Below are 14,578 nucleotides of genomic sequence, written 5' to 3' on the forward strand. Positions count from 1 at the left end.
GAAATTCAATTGTAAAAGGGTTTGCCCCAATTTAGCGAGTTAAATCCTACTATCTCCAAAGACTCGTGCACAATAAATAGGACCTTGACGCATGCGCGACCATTGTTCTGTTTAACATTGTTAACATTAACATTGTTCTACATATATATATATATATATATATATATATATATATATATATATATATATATATATATATATATATATATATATATATATATATGTAGAACAACATGAAGAAGGATCCAGCAAGGCAGAATGACTCCAAAGGGCAACAAAAGTTTTTTTTTTTTTTTCTCTGACTTTATTATCTAAGAATAAAAAATTCCAGAGCTCTTGACAAGTTGTTAAGTGCAAGGTATATGCAGTATGGACCATACTGCATATACCTTGCACTTAACAACTTGTCAGGAGCTCTGGAATTTTTTATTCTTAGATAATAAAGTCAGAGAAAAAAAAAAAAACTTTTGTTGCCCTTTGGAGTCATTCTGCCTTGCTGGATCCTTCTTCATGTTGTTCTACATATCTTGGAAGTCTCCCACTTCGGGTCCGTGTAATAAGGAGAACAAGGACGCCAGGGCTTGAGCTCAGACAGGTGAGCTGGTCTACAATCTTTATTTAAAAAAATAATATATATATATATATATATATATATATATATATATATATATATATATATATATATATATATATATATATTATGAGTAAATTTGTAATTATCAAGTCACCTTCTGTGTTGCTGAATATATGGGCAGCTGTATATGCTCAATCTCAAGCTGCGTGACATAGCGATGCTCCAAAATATGTTGCAAAAGAGCATTGATGTAGTTATGCATTAACCAGATAATTCTTGGTCGCTCCCTTTGTAGATATTGAGAAGCTTTAGAAGGGTCCTCAGGAGGCTTCACATCGAGGTGGTCTTCATGAGCAGAATCCTCAACTTTATGTAGAGCATCCAAAAACTGTTTACATGCAGCTTCACCTTTACAGGTGACAATGTTCAGGAGGCTCCTAACCAGAGCAGACAAGGGTTGACCGACAAGACTCAGTTCTTCGTAGTCTTCCCAATTAAGGACAGTTTGAGAAATAAGATGGTCAAGCAAAAATTCATTTTTCTCTACCGATCCTCCAGCCAATGTAGACACCAAGTGACTTATATTAGTCTGGACAGTCTCCAATGAGCTCATCCCACATTCTGATTATGGAGGAGTAGTGTACATCCAGTATGGAAGAGATAGACTCCTAAAAAGAAACAAAAAGACGTGTAAACTTCAGATGTCAACAAGTACCATGTGTGAAGTATGGCATTCTTTGCAGAAATAACTGTTAGGGTATGTGCGCACGTTGCTTTTTACCTGCTTTTTACCTGCTTTTTTGCTGCTTTTTCTTCTGCGCTGTTTAATGCCAAAATGGATGTGTTCTTCTATTCAAGCAAAGTCTATGGGAATTTGGGTTTCTTGTTCACACTATGTTGTTCAAAATGCTGCCTTTTTGAGGCAGAACTTTGGTCAAAAACTCAGCTTTTCAAAGAAGCAACATGTCAATTGTTTTTGCCATTTGGGTTTTGCACTGCAAAGCTGAGTTTTTGACCAAAGTTCTGCCACAAAAAGGCAGCATTTTGAACAACATAGTGTGAACAAGAAACCCAAATTCCCATAGACTTTGCTTGAATAGAAGAACACATCCATTTTGGCATTAAACAGCGCAGAAGAAAAAGCAGCAAAAAAGCAGGTAAAAAGCAGGTAAAAAGCAACGTGCGCACATACCCTTAGACCAGAGCTATACTTGCGTATGACTCGACGAGTCTCGCATCAGGATCACCCGACATAGCCACACACTCTCGGACAGGAGCGGGTCAGCTGCATAGAAATACATGCAGCTGAGAAACTCCTGTCCTCCATAGAGTGTGCGGCCACCCCGGGTGACCCCGATGCAACACTTGCCGTGTCATACGCAAGTGTGACTCTAGTCTTACCCTTTGTAGTGAAGAGACGACTCTTTCTAATTTGTCTGCAGACACGGTCCATTATTTATTCTAATGGTTAAACAACTTGTGCAATCTATTCCAGGTGATTTCCGTTGCCAGAATTACTTTCCTGTTTTTCCTCCTAAAACTCATTGATTCATTTTTTGGCGTCTTTGTATGCTTTGACTTCAATCGTTAACAAATGCAGCTGCAATAAAAATGTCAGATAGGCGATTTTCTTGCTACAGTCCCTTGATAAGTTTACATACTGAACTCATAAATTTCTCAACAACTTTGGTCATACTCTTTTGTGGATAGTATCCCTTAACCTGTCTCCACTCCCTCTCCATCACCGTGTCGCACGATTCCTATAAAGAATATTTAGTTCTGCAAATCTTTACTGGTTGAACTGGTTCTTTCCTTTGCTATACCTTCCTGCTCACTTTAGCAGAAATCTGATAAAATCTTCATGAGATGCACCATGTATAACTCTCACCTAGAAGTTAAACTTCACTGGTATGTTTTTGTTGGCAGCTGTGTACTCAAATATGACATATGAATTTGTCATCTAAATCTGCCTATGAAGTGTCCTGTCACATGTCATTTATGATCAGTAGCTCTGTCCACCAAACTCATCATACAGCCAGAGACTGTGGTGCTACATTGCAAAATAATGAAAGTGTGAAAGTCAATGTGGACTTAAGGCCGCTTTACGCGCAGCGACATCGCTAAAGTGATCAGGGGTCAAGGAATTTGTGACGCACATCCAGCTGCTTTAGCGATGTCGTTGAGTGTGACACCTACGAGCGATCGGAAATGGTCGCAAAATCGTGCCAAATTGCCAATCGCTGACATGCTCCCCTATTCACAATTATCGTTGCTGTTGCAGGACGCAGGTTGTTCATCGTTCCTGCGGCAGCACACCGCTACGTGTGACACCGCAGGAACGAAGAAGCTCTCCTTACCTGCGTCCACCGGCAATGAGGAAGGAAGGAGGTAGGTGGGATGTTACGTCCCGCTCATCTCCGCCCCTCCGCTTCAATTGGGCGCCCACTTAGTGACGTCGCTGTGACACTGAACAAAACGCCCCCTTAGAAAGTAGGCTGTTCGCCGGTCACAGCGACGTTGCTAGACAGATAAGTAGTGTGACGGGTCTGAGCGATGTTGTGCACCACGGGCAGCGATTTGCCAGTGACGCACAACCGATGGGGGCGGGTACGCATGCTAGTGATATCGATAGCAATATCGCAGCATGTAAAGCGGTCTTTAGTGTGACCCTAAAGTTGCCACCTCTACAACACACAAGTGCCGAATATCTGGGAGGATGTAACACAACCACATTCACTACAATGTTGCTTCTTCATACTGTGATGTATGTAATGGCTAAAGTCACCGTCTAACCCTGTCAAAGTATAAGAACAGATGCCGTACGTGTCACTTTAGGTACGGGGGAGTACCAAGCGAACGGCGAAAGGGAAGGAAATGGGAACCCTGCATCTAGGGAAGAGGGAAATGGTAACCCCTGATCAAACCTACTGCTGGCCCCTGGGGTCCCTCACCACCCTAGATAGGTTCCTGACCTATGCGCTGAGCTGGATACCTGACCCTAAGTATCCCTAGTACTGGACCCTAAATATGGAACGGGTTGAATGACCGCTTCGTCAACCCCACTAAATGCTAAATAAGATACAAGGAGGACACACAGGGGGGAAAAGCATGAACAACTTATCCACAGATGTCTCAGGTAGACATTCAGCAAAGTTTAATTAACAATACCAGAGATTAGTGCAAGCCACCTGCTTGCAACAAGAGCTTGAATAATATCACTAGCACCAGTCCAGGTACGAAGGGAGTGTTTAAACCCAATTGAAAATACAAATGATTAGCAACTGAAGGGAAGAGGAGCTCTGCTGGGTCTTAAAGTGAAAAGGATGAAAACCAAGCAGAAAAGATAGTTAGTACCCTTAATTCTGACAGCAGGAACAATAGAAAGTCAGGGAGTATTTTGTACAGCCAAATGCTGAGACCTTCTATTGCCGGATACCACAGGACTGCCTGTCAACTGTGACACACCCATGACAGTACAGATGTAAAAACAGACACATGAGTTCCAATAGAGATGAGAAATATTATGTTTTTTTCTGGTTGAAAATCGATTACTTTTTTTTACGTTCTCGTGTGAACCCACCATGGCTAGGGAGACACGGCCATGTGTTCCCCATACGAGAAAAACGGTCCAATCATGCTAATCATACTCTGATCAATGTGTGATATGACAGATACATTTTTTTTCTCAGATGTGGGAAATAAAAAGAAAAGTTTCTCCGTTTCCTCCATTCTATCAGTCGGTCATCTGCACGAGCCCTAAACGTGACTTTTATATGTGCGCCCTATTTATTATTTAGTTAGTGCTTTTTTTTAAAGTTTACTTGTTTTCCTTTGTTTAGATTTTTGTTTAACAGTGAAGCCATGTTTTTTTCATCCAGGTGCATTAGCCTTATCCATTATTTGCAATTTTTAAAAAAGTTGCAAAACTTTTGGCGCAATTGTACTCTAACCCCTTCACAACGAGGCCAATTTTCGCTGACCTGTGTAATGGCTTATTTTTTGTGGGACGAGACAACATTTGAATTGATACCATTTTGGGATACATATGATGTTTCGATCGCTTGTTACAGCATTTTTTGTAGTATTGCAATTTGCAGCAGCTCAAAAAAGAGTAATTTTAGCATTCTTGAATCTTTCTGTTTACTGACTGGGATAATTAATTTATATTTACATAGATCGGACTTTTCTAAAAGCGGTGATACCACACATGTGCATTTTTTTACGATCTTTATTTTTAATGGGTCAAAAGGGGGTGATTTGAACTTTTATAGTTTTTTACATTTTTTCAAAATATTTTTTTGCTTTTCACAACTTTTAATAGTCCCCTTAGAGGAATTGAAGCTGCAATTGTCAGATTGCTTGCAGTATATACAGCAATGCCACTGCATTGCTGTATATAGCAGAAATCCCAGTCTTCTTTGAACATCGGCCACAGGGATAGTTTCAAAGCTATACAGTAATGACAAGCACAGATATTCCCTCTGTCTCTCTTACCTTGGGTTGTATTACTGCTGTTGTGAGACTAGTGTTATTGCTGGCCTTCTCACTAGCCAGGGTGAGTTCAGGGGCAAGCGAGGGCTTAGGCACATAACTGCAATGGGGTGAAGGACCTGTATAGGGATGTTAGAGAGGGTAGGTTACGGACTCAAATGAATTGCAGGAGGTGTTCCCTCTGCCTATTGTCAGGGCCTTCATTCTACACCATTCCTGTTGTCACTCTTATTTTGCACTACACGCTGAGCATCTGTATGCTCTGGCATAACACAAAGGTAGCAAAACAGCACGGATCACATTTATCCTGTGCTCTACACTGAGTGCTTACACAGGGGATTACTTGCATATCTCTGAAAAACGTGATTTAGACAAAATTCCCAACTGAAAAGTCACTGTAATGAGGCAGAGGGAGTCACTTTGAACTCCCGTCTGGCCTGTGATTTGGCCTGTCCATCTTTTTATGCATCTTTTTAGACATGCACAAAAGCACGGTCAATAACAGTTTTGAGCACCTTTGAAAAGAAAGACACCACTGAACAGAGACCAAATAGATTCCAGAGTAACTCTGCTGCCTCAATGCAGTGAATGGATCCCTCATGGGTTTCACCTGAATCACGTATTTTGGAGATGTAGATGTAAACCCTAAGGTAAGTGTTCAGCATAGAGGACAGGAAAAACGTGAACTGATCCAAAATGTTCAGTACCAATATTCCAACCAATAGCATTCAACTCAACCCCCAAAAAACATAAGTCCTCACTCAGGTCTGTCATCTGTTAACAGAAATATAGGGGGCTTCAACATTATTGGTAGCACAAAGGTTCTGATCAAGGCCTATGGCTCCCGCCAAAATAAAAGCAGTAAAATCTGCGCTCTCACATCCAAATTCGCCCCCTTCCTTTGATCACCACAATATGTCCACAGTAAATGTTCACATGTTTGGCATTGTTGTAATGAGAAAGCCTATTTTACGGGGTGCAGCTCTACAGTAGCATGAGCTGGGCACAATATATGGGCACTACAATGTACTGGGCACAACAAGGGCTTATTTGCAATTTTTAATTCTGCATCATTCACTGCATTTGACTTCATGGATGTTAAAAAGTAGGAGAGGGCACCACTTAGGTAAGAATTGCCATAAGCCCACTAAAAAAACATGAGAAAAGAACTAACAGAGTGGGTTACAGTAGGGATCACCATAAATAAATAAGCTTATTGAAAAACTACAAAAGCACACTGACAATAAAAACCATTAAAAACAGGAATAAAAACCCAAAGGTTCAGAGAAAAGCAGCACAAATACACACAATATAAAACAAATGGAATTAATATAATAAGCAATACACAAATGAACACCTGATGGGGTGTAGAAACACCTGTCATCAAGTAACACTTAAGTATGTCTCAAACAGTACAAACTGCATTCCTGAACTACAACAGGGATCAAGTAATTGTTGTGTGCAAAAAATGAGAAATAGATGTGGAAAAACACCCAACTGGAGAGTAGGGGAAGAAACCCATGAGTTTCGCCTCTAATAGAAAGGCTTTCTCAGGGACAAATTGCATTTTGTGCAACTTATTATATGTGGAATTTTTATAACACTCTTGTCTTATTCATCTACATATAGGGGTGGCCTTTGCTGTATTGTGGGCAGGTCCTACGTTTATATGAACCTTTGGGTTTTTATTTGTGTTTTTAATTATTTTTATTTCCAGTGTGTTGTTGCAGTTTTTCAATAAACGTATTAATTTATGGTGATCCCTACTGTAACTTATTCCTTTACTTTTTTCCCATGACTTCATGTGTGTTTTACAGAGATTTCCAGATGTTTTAAATTTTCACTACACCCCTAGATGAACTTCCAAATGGGTGTAATTTCCAAAATTTGGTTCTTGAGGGGATTTCTACGGTTTTGGCAGTTAGGGGTTCTGCAACTGGAGTCTGCAAACTATTCTAGGAAAATCTGTGCTCTAAAACTAAAATGGTGCTCCTTCCCTCACGAGCCCTACCATGTATTAACAGTATTGTACAGGCACATGTGGGGTATTTCCACATTCAGGAGAAATTGTTTGACAAATTATGGAGCCTTTTTTTATTTACTTATTACCCTTTTGCAAATTGGAAATCTGGGGTTAAAACAACATTTTATTGATAAATATGTAATTATTTTTTTCACTGCCCAATAGTATAACATTTTGTGACACACCTGTAGTGTCAATATGCTCATTGTACCACTAGATGAATTCATTGGAAGGTGTAGTTTGTAATAAGGGGTCACTGGAAGATCTCTGCTGTTCTGGCACCTCAGGGGCTCCGCCAATGTGACATGGCACCTGCAAACCATTCCAACAAAATCTGTACTCTAGAGCTTTGCACTGTGCCTCAAAAGTAGTTTCTCACCACATATGGCACCTCCTTCTCTTCCGAGCCTTGCCATGTGCGCAAACAGTAGGTTTCCACCACATACGGTGTATCAGTGTACTCGAGAAATTGCATAACAAATTGTATGCTGCATATTCCCTTGCTAGACTTGTGAAAATCTAAAATTTGGGGCTAAAGTAAACTTTTTCCTGTGAAGCACCTGAACGGTTAGTAAAGTTCTTTTGAGTACTTTGAGGGGTGCAGTTTCTAAAATGGTGTCAGTTTTGGGCTTTTTCTGTCATATAAGGCTGGTTTCACACCTGCGTTCAGCGCAATCCGCTGCTATGGAGAATAGCGCACTCCGTTAACGCACTGCGCTATTCTCCATAGACTTGTATGGATGACACACTGTAATGCAAGTGTATGCGTTGCATCCGCTGCACGACGCAGCATCATTATTTTGGCGCTGTGTCGGGCGGAAGGAACACTGCATGTAGCTTTTTTTGTGTCATTAAAATAGCGCACTTTGACGGATTCCGTTGGAATCCGCCACGGTGTCTAATGATTGTCTATAGTGGCGGATTCTGCCACTATGCGCTAAGCGGCGGAATCCGCTGACAGATTCCGTCACGTTCTACTGCGCATACTCAGCATGTCCAGCAGAATGATCGAAATCATTTAAAATCACTCCTGGTCTCTCTCCCCCCTCTCCCCTCCTCTCTTATACTCACCGATCACGGGCGCGACGCTTCACAGTTGTCACAAAGCTCCGGCGGCTTTTCCTCTTTTGAAAAAGTCGGCCGCTCTTTATTCCATTTAGTATTCACTGCTTCCCCCACCCACCGGTGCCTATGATTAGTTGCAGTCAGACCCGCCCCCACGCTGAGTGACAGCTGTCTTACTGCAACCAATCACAGCCACCGGTGGGCGGGTCTATATCGTGTAGTACAATAAATAAATAATTTAAAAAAATGGCGTGCGGTCCCCCCTAATTTTGATACCAGCCAAGGTAAAGTCACACGGCTGAAGGCTGGTATTCTCAGGATGGGGAGCCCCACGTTATGGTGAGCCCCCCCAGCCTAACGATATCAGCCAGCAGCCACCCGGAATTGCCACATCCATTAGATGCGACAGTCCCGAGACTCTACCCGGCTCATCCCGAATTGCCCTGGTGTGGTGGCAATCGAGGTAAAAAGGAGTTAATGGCAGCAGCCCATAGCTGCCACTAAGTCCTAGGTTAATAATGGCAGGCAAGAAAAACCGAACAAAAGGGTCACTTGAATATTAAGTTAAATCTTTATTATCATAATTAAAATTGTACATAAAACACACACACACACGGCTGTTGACTGGAAAAAGGCGTCAAAAAAACCTGCATAGTATATAGAGATCATAACAATTAAAATGCAATAGTAAGGCAATGGGGATAGTGTGAGGGAATTCAAGGACAATAATTAAATAATAATTAATTGTAATTTATTCAGACACAACCAAAAGCTGTCAGGTACTAGGGGAATGTGGCTAAAAATCGTGCCACATTAGTAAAGTATAATCAGCAGAAAGTTCAGCTGATGACAAGCAAGGTGAATAAGCAAGATAAGTATATCGTTCCTGAATACAACAAGCACTAAACCGGCAGCCTCAAAGAAGCAGGTAGAATATAAAGAGAGAGACACGGCTCAAAGAGTTTTAGACCAGTAGGGGAAAGAAAGCCATAGTTATAAATGATCTTAGAGAGGTGTCAGAATCGGCACACTCCAATCACTAAATAGTGATATATTCACCTGGGGTCATAGAGCACAGCCTCCTCACGGTATACAGCGCCTGCCCCGCTGTATACCGTGAGGAGGCTGTGCTCTATGACCCCAGGTGAATATATCACTATTTAGTGATTGGAGTGTGCGGATTCTGACACCTCTCTAAGATCATTTATAACTATGGCTTTCTTTCCCCTACTGGTCTAAAACTCTTTGAGCCGTGTCTCTCTCTCTCTTTATATTCTACCTGCTTCTTTGAGGCTGCCGGTTTAGTGCTTGTTGTATTCAGGAACGATATACTTATCTTGCTTATTCACCTTGCTTGTCATCAGCTGAACTTTCTGCTGATTATACTTTACTAATGTGGCACGATTTTTAGCCACATTCCCCTAGTACCTGACAGCTTTTGGTTGTGTCTGAATAAATTACAATTAATTATTATTTAATTATTGTCCTTGAATTCCCTCACACTATCCCCATTGCCTTACTATTGCATTTTAATTGTTATGATCTCTATATACTATGCAGGTTTTTTTGACGCCTTTTTCCAGTCAACAGCCGTGTGTGTGTGTGTTTTATGTACAATTTTAATTATGATAATAAAGATTTAACTTAATATTCAAGTGACCCTTTTGTTCGGTTTTTCTTTTTTGGTTTAATATATTCTAATCCGAATGGTCCTATTTGATCCTACATCCCCACAATTTGATAATGTTATAATGTTATGGTATTGACCTTATACATATTCTTATATTCATGAATCTTATGTGGTATGGATTTTGTCCTCTAATTATTGGTGTTCTCTTTTTAATAATGGCAGGCGTCTATGAGACACCCACAATGATTAACCTGTAAGTGAAAGTAAATAAACAAATACACCCGAAAAAATACTTTATTTGGAATAAAAGATAAAAAAAACACCCTCTTTCATCACTTTATTAATCCCCAAATCCCCCTCCACGTCTGGCGTAATCCACACGAGGTCCCGCGACGCATCTAGCTCTGCTACATGAAGCTGACAGGAGCGGCCGTAGAATACCGCCACTCTCTGTCAGCTCCAGGCAGCAACTGAAGTGAGTCACGCTGTCAGCGGTTATGTCACTGAGGTAGTGTGTGCGGTGATGATGGGTGCGGTAGTACCGGTGTGTATGCGGTGATAAGTGCGGTAGTGCCTGCGTGTGTGCAATGATGATGGGGGTGGTAGTGCCTGGGCGTGTGCGGTGATAATGAGTGCGGTAGTGCCGGGGTGTGTGTGATGATGATGATGAGTGCGATAGTGCCGGGGTGAATGGAGTAATGATGATGAGTGTGGTAGGGCTGGCGGTGTGTGCGGGGATGATGATGAGTGCGGTAGTGCCGGGGTGTGTGCGGGGATGATGATGAGTGCGGTAGTGCCGGGGTGTGTGCACTGATGATGATGAGTGCGGTAGTGCCGGTGGTGTGTGCAGTGATGATGATGAGTGAGGTAGTGCCGGTGGTGTGTGCAGTGATGATGATGAGTGTGGTAGTGCCAGCGGTGTGTGCAGTGATGATGAGTGCGATAGTGCCGGGGTGTGTGCGGGGATGATGATGAGTGTGGCATGGTGGCTCAGTGGTTAGCACTGCAGCCTTGCAGTGCTGGGGTCCTGGGTTCAAATCCCACCAAGGACACTATCTGCAAGGAGTTTGTATGTTCTCCCCGTGTTTGCGTGGGTTTCCTCCGGGTTCTCCGGTTTCCTCCCACACTCCAAAGACATACAGATATGGACTCTAGATTGTGAGCCCCAATGGGGACAGTGTTGCCAATGTATGTAAAGTGCTGTGGAATTAATAGCGCTATATAAATGAACAAAAATTATTATTATTATTATTATTATTATGAGTGCGGTAGTGCCGGGGTGTGTGCGGGGATGATGATGAGTGCGGTAGTGCCGGGGTGTGTGCGGTGATAATGGGGGCGGTAGTGTCGGGGTGTGTGCAGTGATGATGATGAGTGCGGTAATGCCGGGGTGTGTGCGGAGATGATGATGGGGGCAGTAGTGTCGGGGTGTGTTCAGTGATGATGATGAGTGCGGTAGTGCCGGGGTGTGTGCGGTGATAATGGGGGCGGTAGTGTCGGGGTGTGTGCAGTGATGATGATGAGTGCGGTAATGCCGGGGTGTGTGCGGAGATGATGATGGGGGCAGTAGTGTCGGGGTGTGTTCAGTGATGATGATGAGTGCGGTAGTGCCGGTGGTGTGTGCAGTGATGATGATGAGTGTGGTAGTGCCTTAGTGTGTGCGGTGATGATGATGAGTGCGGAAGTGCCGGGGTGTGTGCGGGGATGATGATGAATGCGGTACTGCCGGGGTGTATGGAATGCTGATGATAAGTGCGGAAGTGCTGGCGGTGTGTGCAGTGATGATGATGAGTGTAGTAGTGTCGGGGTGTGTGCAGTGATGATGATGAGTGCGGTAGTGCCAGCAGTGTGTGCGGGGATGATGAGTGCGGTAGTGCCGGGGTGTGTGCGGGGATGATGATGAGTGCGGTAGTGCCGGGGTGTTTGCAGTGATGATGATGGGTGCGGTAGTGCCTGCGTGTGTGCGGGGATGATGAGTGCGGTAGTGCCGGGGTGTGTGCGGGGATGATGATGAGTGCGGTAGTGCCGGGGTGTGTGCGGTGATGATGATGAGTGCGGTAGTGCCGGGGGGGTGTGCGGGGATGATGATGAGTGCGGTAGTGCCGGGGTGTGTGCGGTGATAATGGGGGCGGTAGTGTCGGGGTGTGTGCAGTGATGATGATGAGTGCGGTAATGCCGGGGTGTGTGCGGGGATGATGATGGGGGCAGTAGTGTCGGGGTGTGTTCAGTGATGAAGATGAGTGCGGTAGTGCCGGCGGTGTGTGCAGTGATGATGATTAGTGCGGTAGTGCCTTAGTGTGTGCGGTGATGATGATGAATGCGGTACTGCCGGGGTGTATGGAATGCTGATGATAAGTGCGGAAGTGCCGGCGGTGTGTGCAGTGATGATGATGAGTGTGGTAGTGTCAGGGTGTGTGCAGTAATGATGATGAGTGCGGTAGTGCCAGCAGTGTGTGCGGGGATGATGAGTGCGGTAGTGCCGGGGTGTGTGCGGGGATGATGATGAGTGCGGTAGTGCCGGGGTGTTTGCAGTGATGATGATGGGTGCGGTAGTGCCTGCGTGTGTGCGGGGATGATGAGTGCGGTAGTGCCGGGGTGTGTGCGGGGATGATGAGGAGTGCGGTAGTGTCGGGGTGTGTTCAGTGATGATGATGAGTGCGGTAGTGCTGGCGGTGTGTGCAGTGATGATGATGAGTGCGGTAGTGCCTGCGTGTCTGCGGTGATGATGATGAGTGCGGTGGTGCCTGAGTGTGTGCGGTGATGATGTTGAGTGCGGTAGTGCCGGGGTGTGTGCGGGGATGATGATGGGGGCAGTAGTGTCGGGGTGTGTTCAGTGATGATGATGAGTGCGGTAGTGCCGGCGGTGTGTGCAGTGATGATGATTAGTGCGGTAGTGCCTTAGTGTGTGCGGTGATGATGATGAATGCGGTACTGCCGGGGTGTATGGAATGCTGATGATAAGTGCGGAAGTGCCGGCGGTGTGTGCAGTGATGACGATGAGTGTGGTAGTGTCAGGGTGTGTGCAGTAATGATGATGAGTGCGGTAGTGCCAGCAGTGTGTGCGGGGATGATGAGTGCGGTAGTGCCGGGGTGTGTGCGGGGATGATGATGAGTGCGGTAGTGCCGGGGTGTTTGCAGTGATGATGATGGGTGCGGTAGTGCCTGCGTGTGTGCGGGGATGATGAGTGCGGTAGTGCCGGGGTGTGTGCGGGGATGATGAGGAGTGCGGTAGTGTCGGGGTGTGTTCAGTGATGATGATGAGTGCGGTAGTGCTGGCGGTGTGTGCAGTGATGATGATGAGTGCGGTAGTGCCTGCGTGTCTGCGGTGATGATGATGAGTGCGGTGGTGCCTGAGTGTGTGCGGTGATGATGATGAGTGCGGTAGTGCCGGGGTGTGTGCGGGGATGATGATGAGTGCGGTAGTGCCGGGGTGTGTGCAGTGATGATGATGGGTGCGGTAGTGCCTGCGTGTGTGCGGGGATAATGAGTGCGGTAGTGCCGGGGTGTGTGCGGGGATGATGATGAGGGCAGTAGTGTCGGGGTGTGTTCAGTGATGATGATGAGTGCGGTAGTGCCGGCGGTGTGTGCAGTGATGATGATGAGTGCGGTAGTGCCTGCATGTCTGCAGTGATGATGATGAGTGCAGTAGTGCCGGGGTGTGTGGGGGGATGATGATGAGTGCAGTAGTGCCGGTGGTGTGTGCAGTGATGATGATGAGTAAGGTAGTGCCAGGGTGTGTGCGGTGATGATGATGGGTGCGGTAGTGCCTGAGTGTGTGCGGTGATGATGATGAGTGTGGTAGTGCTGGGGTGTGTGCGGGGATGATGATGAGTGCGGTAGTGCTGGGATGTGTGCAGTGATGATGATGAGTGCGGTAGTGCCGGGGTGTGTGCGGTGATGATGGGTGCGGTAGTGCCGGGGTGTGTGCAGTCATGATGGGGGCTTTCTCTCTCGGCTTAACGCAACGCGTTATTTCACAGGAATCAGTTGCCTTTATATCACACTATTTACAACGCATCTTTCACATGCATCACACAACGCATTGTGACGGATGCCGTTCAACGCAAGTGTGAAACTGGCCTAAGCCTGTAAAAGTCACTTCAAATGTGATGTGGTCCTTAAAAAATATGGTTTTGTAAATTTTGCTCATAAACGTCTGCTGAGCAGATAGAGGAGGCACGGGACCGAGAGCAGCAAGACCCATCGGGTCGGACCGCCCCCTAGGTGAGTAGTATAAAGGTGTTTTTTACTATACAGAACAGCCTGGGCTCTTATATACGGTATACTAGAATGCTGTATATAAGGGCTCAATGGTGGTGGCCGCAGCTCATAAGGGAGAAATCTGGTGACAGGTTCCCTTTAAGCAAAATTACAGTTGTTGACCACTTGAGCTGGGAGTTACTTAACTTACTCCAATAGACTAGCTCAAGGCTAAAACAGTACAAAGAGATAAACATAAAAAATAATACGCACACTAAAAACATTGAGTATATCAGTATATAATATTGCCATGTTCCATAATGCTGTTTTGATATAGCAAAAATAGAGAAGTAGCGTATTCTAATACAAGTGACCTTTCAGCCACACAGAGAGAATGCTGCGAGTTCATGGAATCTCTGCACGTTTGTTGTAACAACAACTTTACACATACATTACAGTGCACAATCTGAGAAAATAGGTTTTACATACCAGCACATGTATAGAAGGCTCCAACTTTATCCTAAAAGACACTGATCGGCTTCTGTGAGTCTTTCCATCCGAGTGTAACAGAAGCGAGTAGTGAGTGGTAACGTGT

At 44.7% G+C, this 14,578-nt stretch overlaps 1 protein-coding gene across 2 annotated transcripts in view; it reads right to left on the minus strand.

The window, feature by feature from the left end:
• The window catches only part of NOD2 (nucleotide binding oligomerization domain containing 2), a 61,419-nt gene extending 46,841 nt beyond the window's left edge, over positions 1–14,578 (minus strand). For both annotated transcript variants that reach the window (XM_075326768.1, XM_075326767.1), the window contains exons 1-2: positions 14,473–14,578; positions 729–1,242 (exon numbers count right to left, since the gene is read on the minus strand). In XM_075326768.1, coding sequence (XP_075182883.1) covers positions 729–1,187 — 459 coding nt within the window. In that variant the 5' untranslated portion in view covers positions 1,188–1,242; positions 14,473–14,578. The remainder of the gene's footprint in view (positions 1–728; positions 1,243–14,472) is intronic.

This window comes from Anomaloglossus baeobatrachus, chromosome 10 (assembly GCF_048569485.1).
Source record: "Anomaloglossus baeobatrachus isolate aAnoBae1 chromosome 10, aAnoBae1.hap1, whole genome shotgun sequence".
In the NCBI taxonomy this organism is placed as follows: domain Eukaryota; kingdom Metazoa; phylum Chordata; class Amphibia; order Anura; family Aromobatidae; genus Anomaloglossus; species Anomaloglossus baeobatrachus.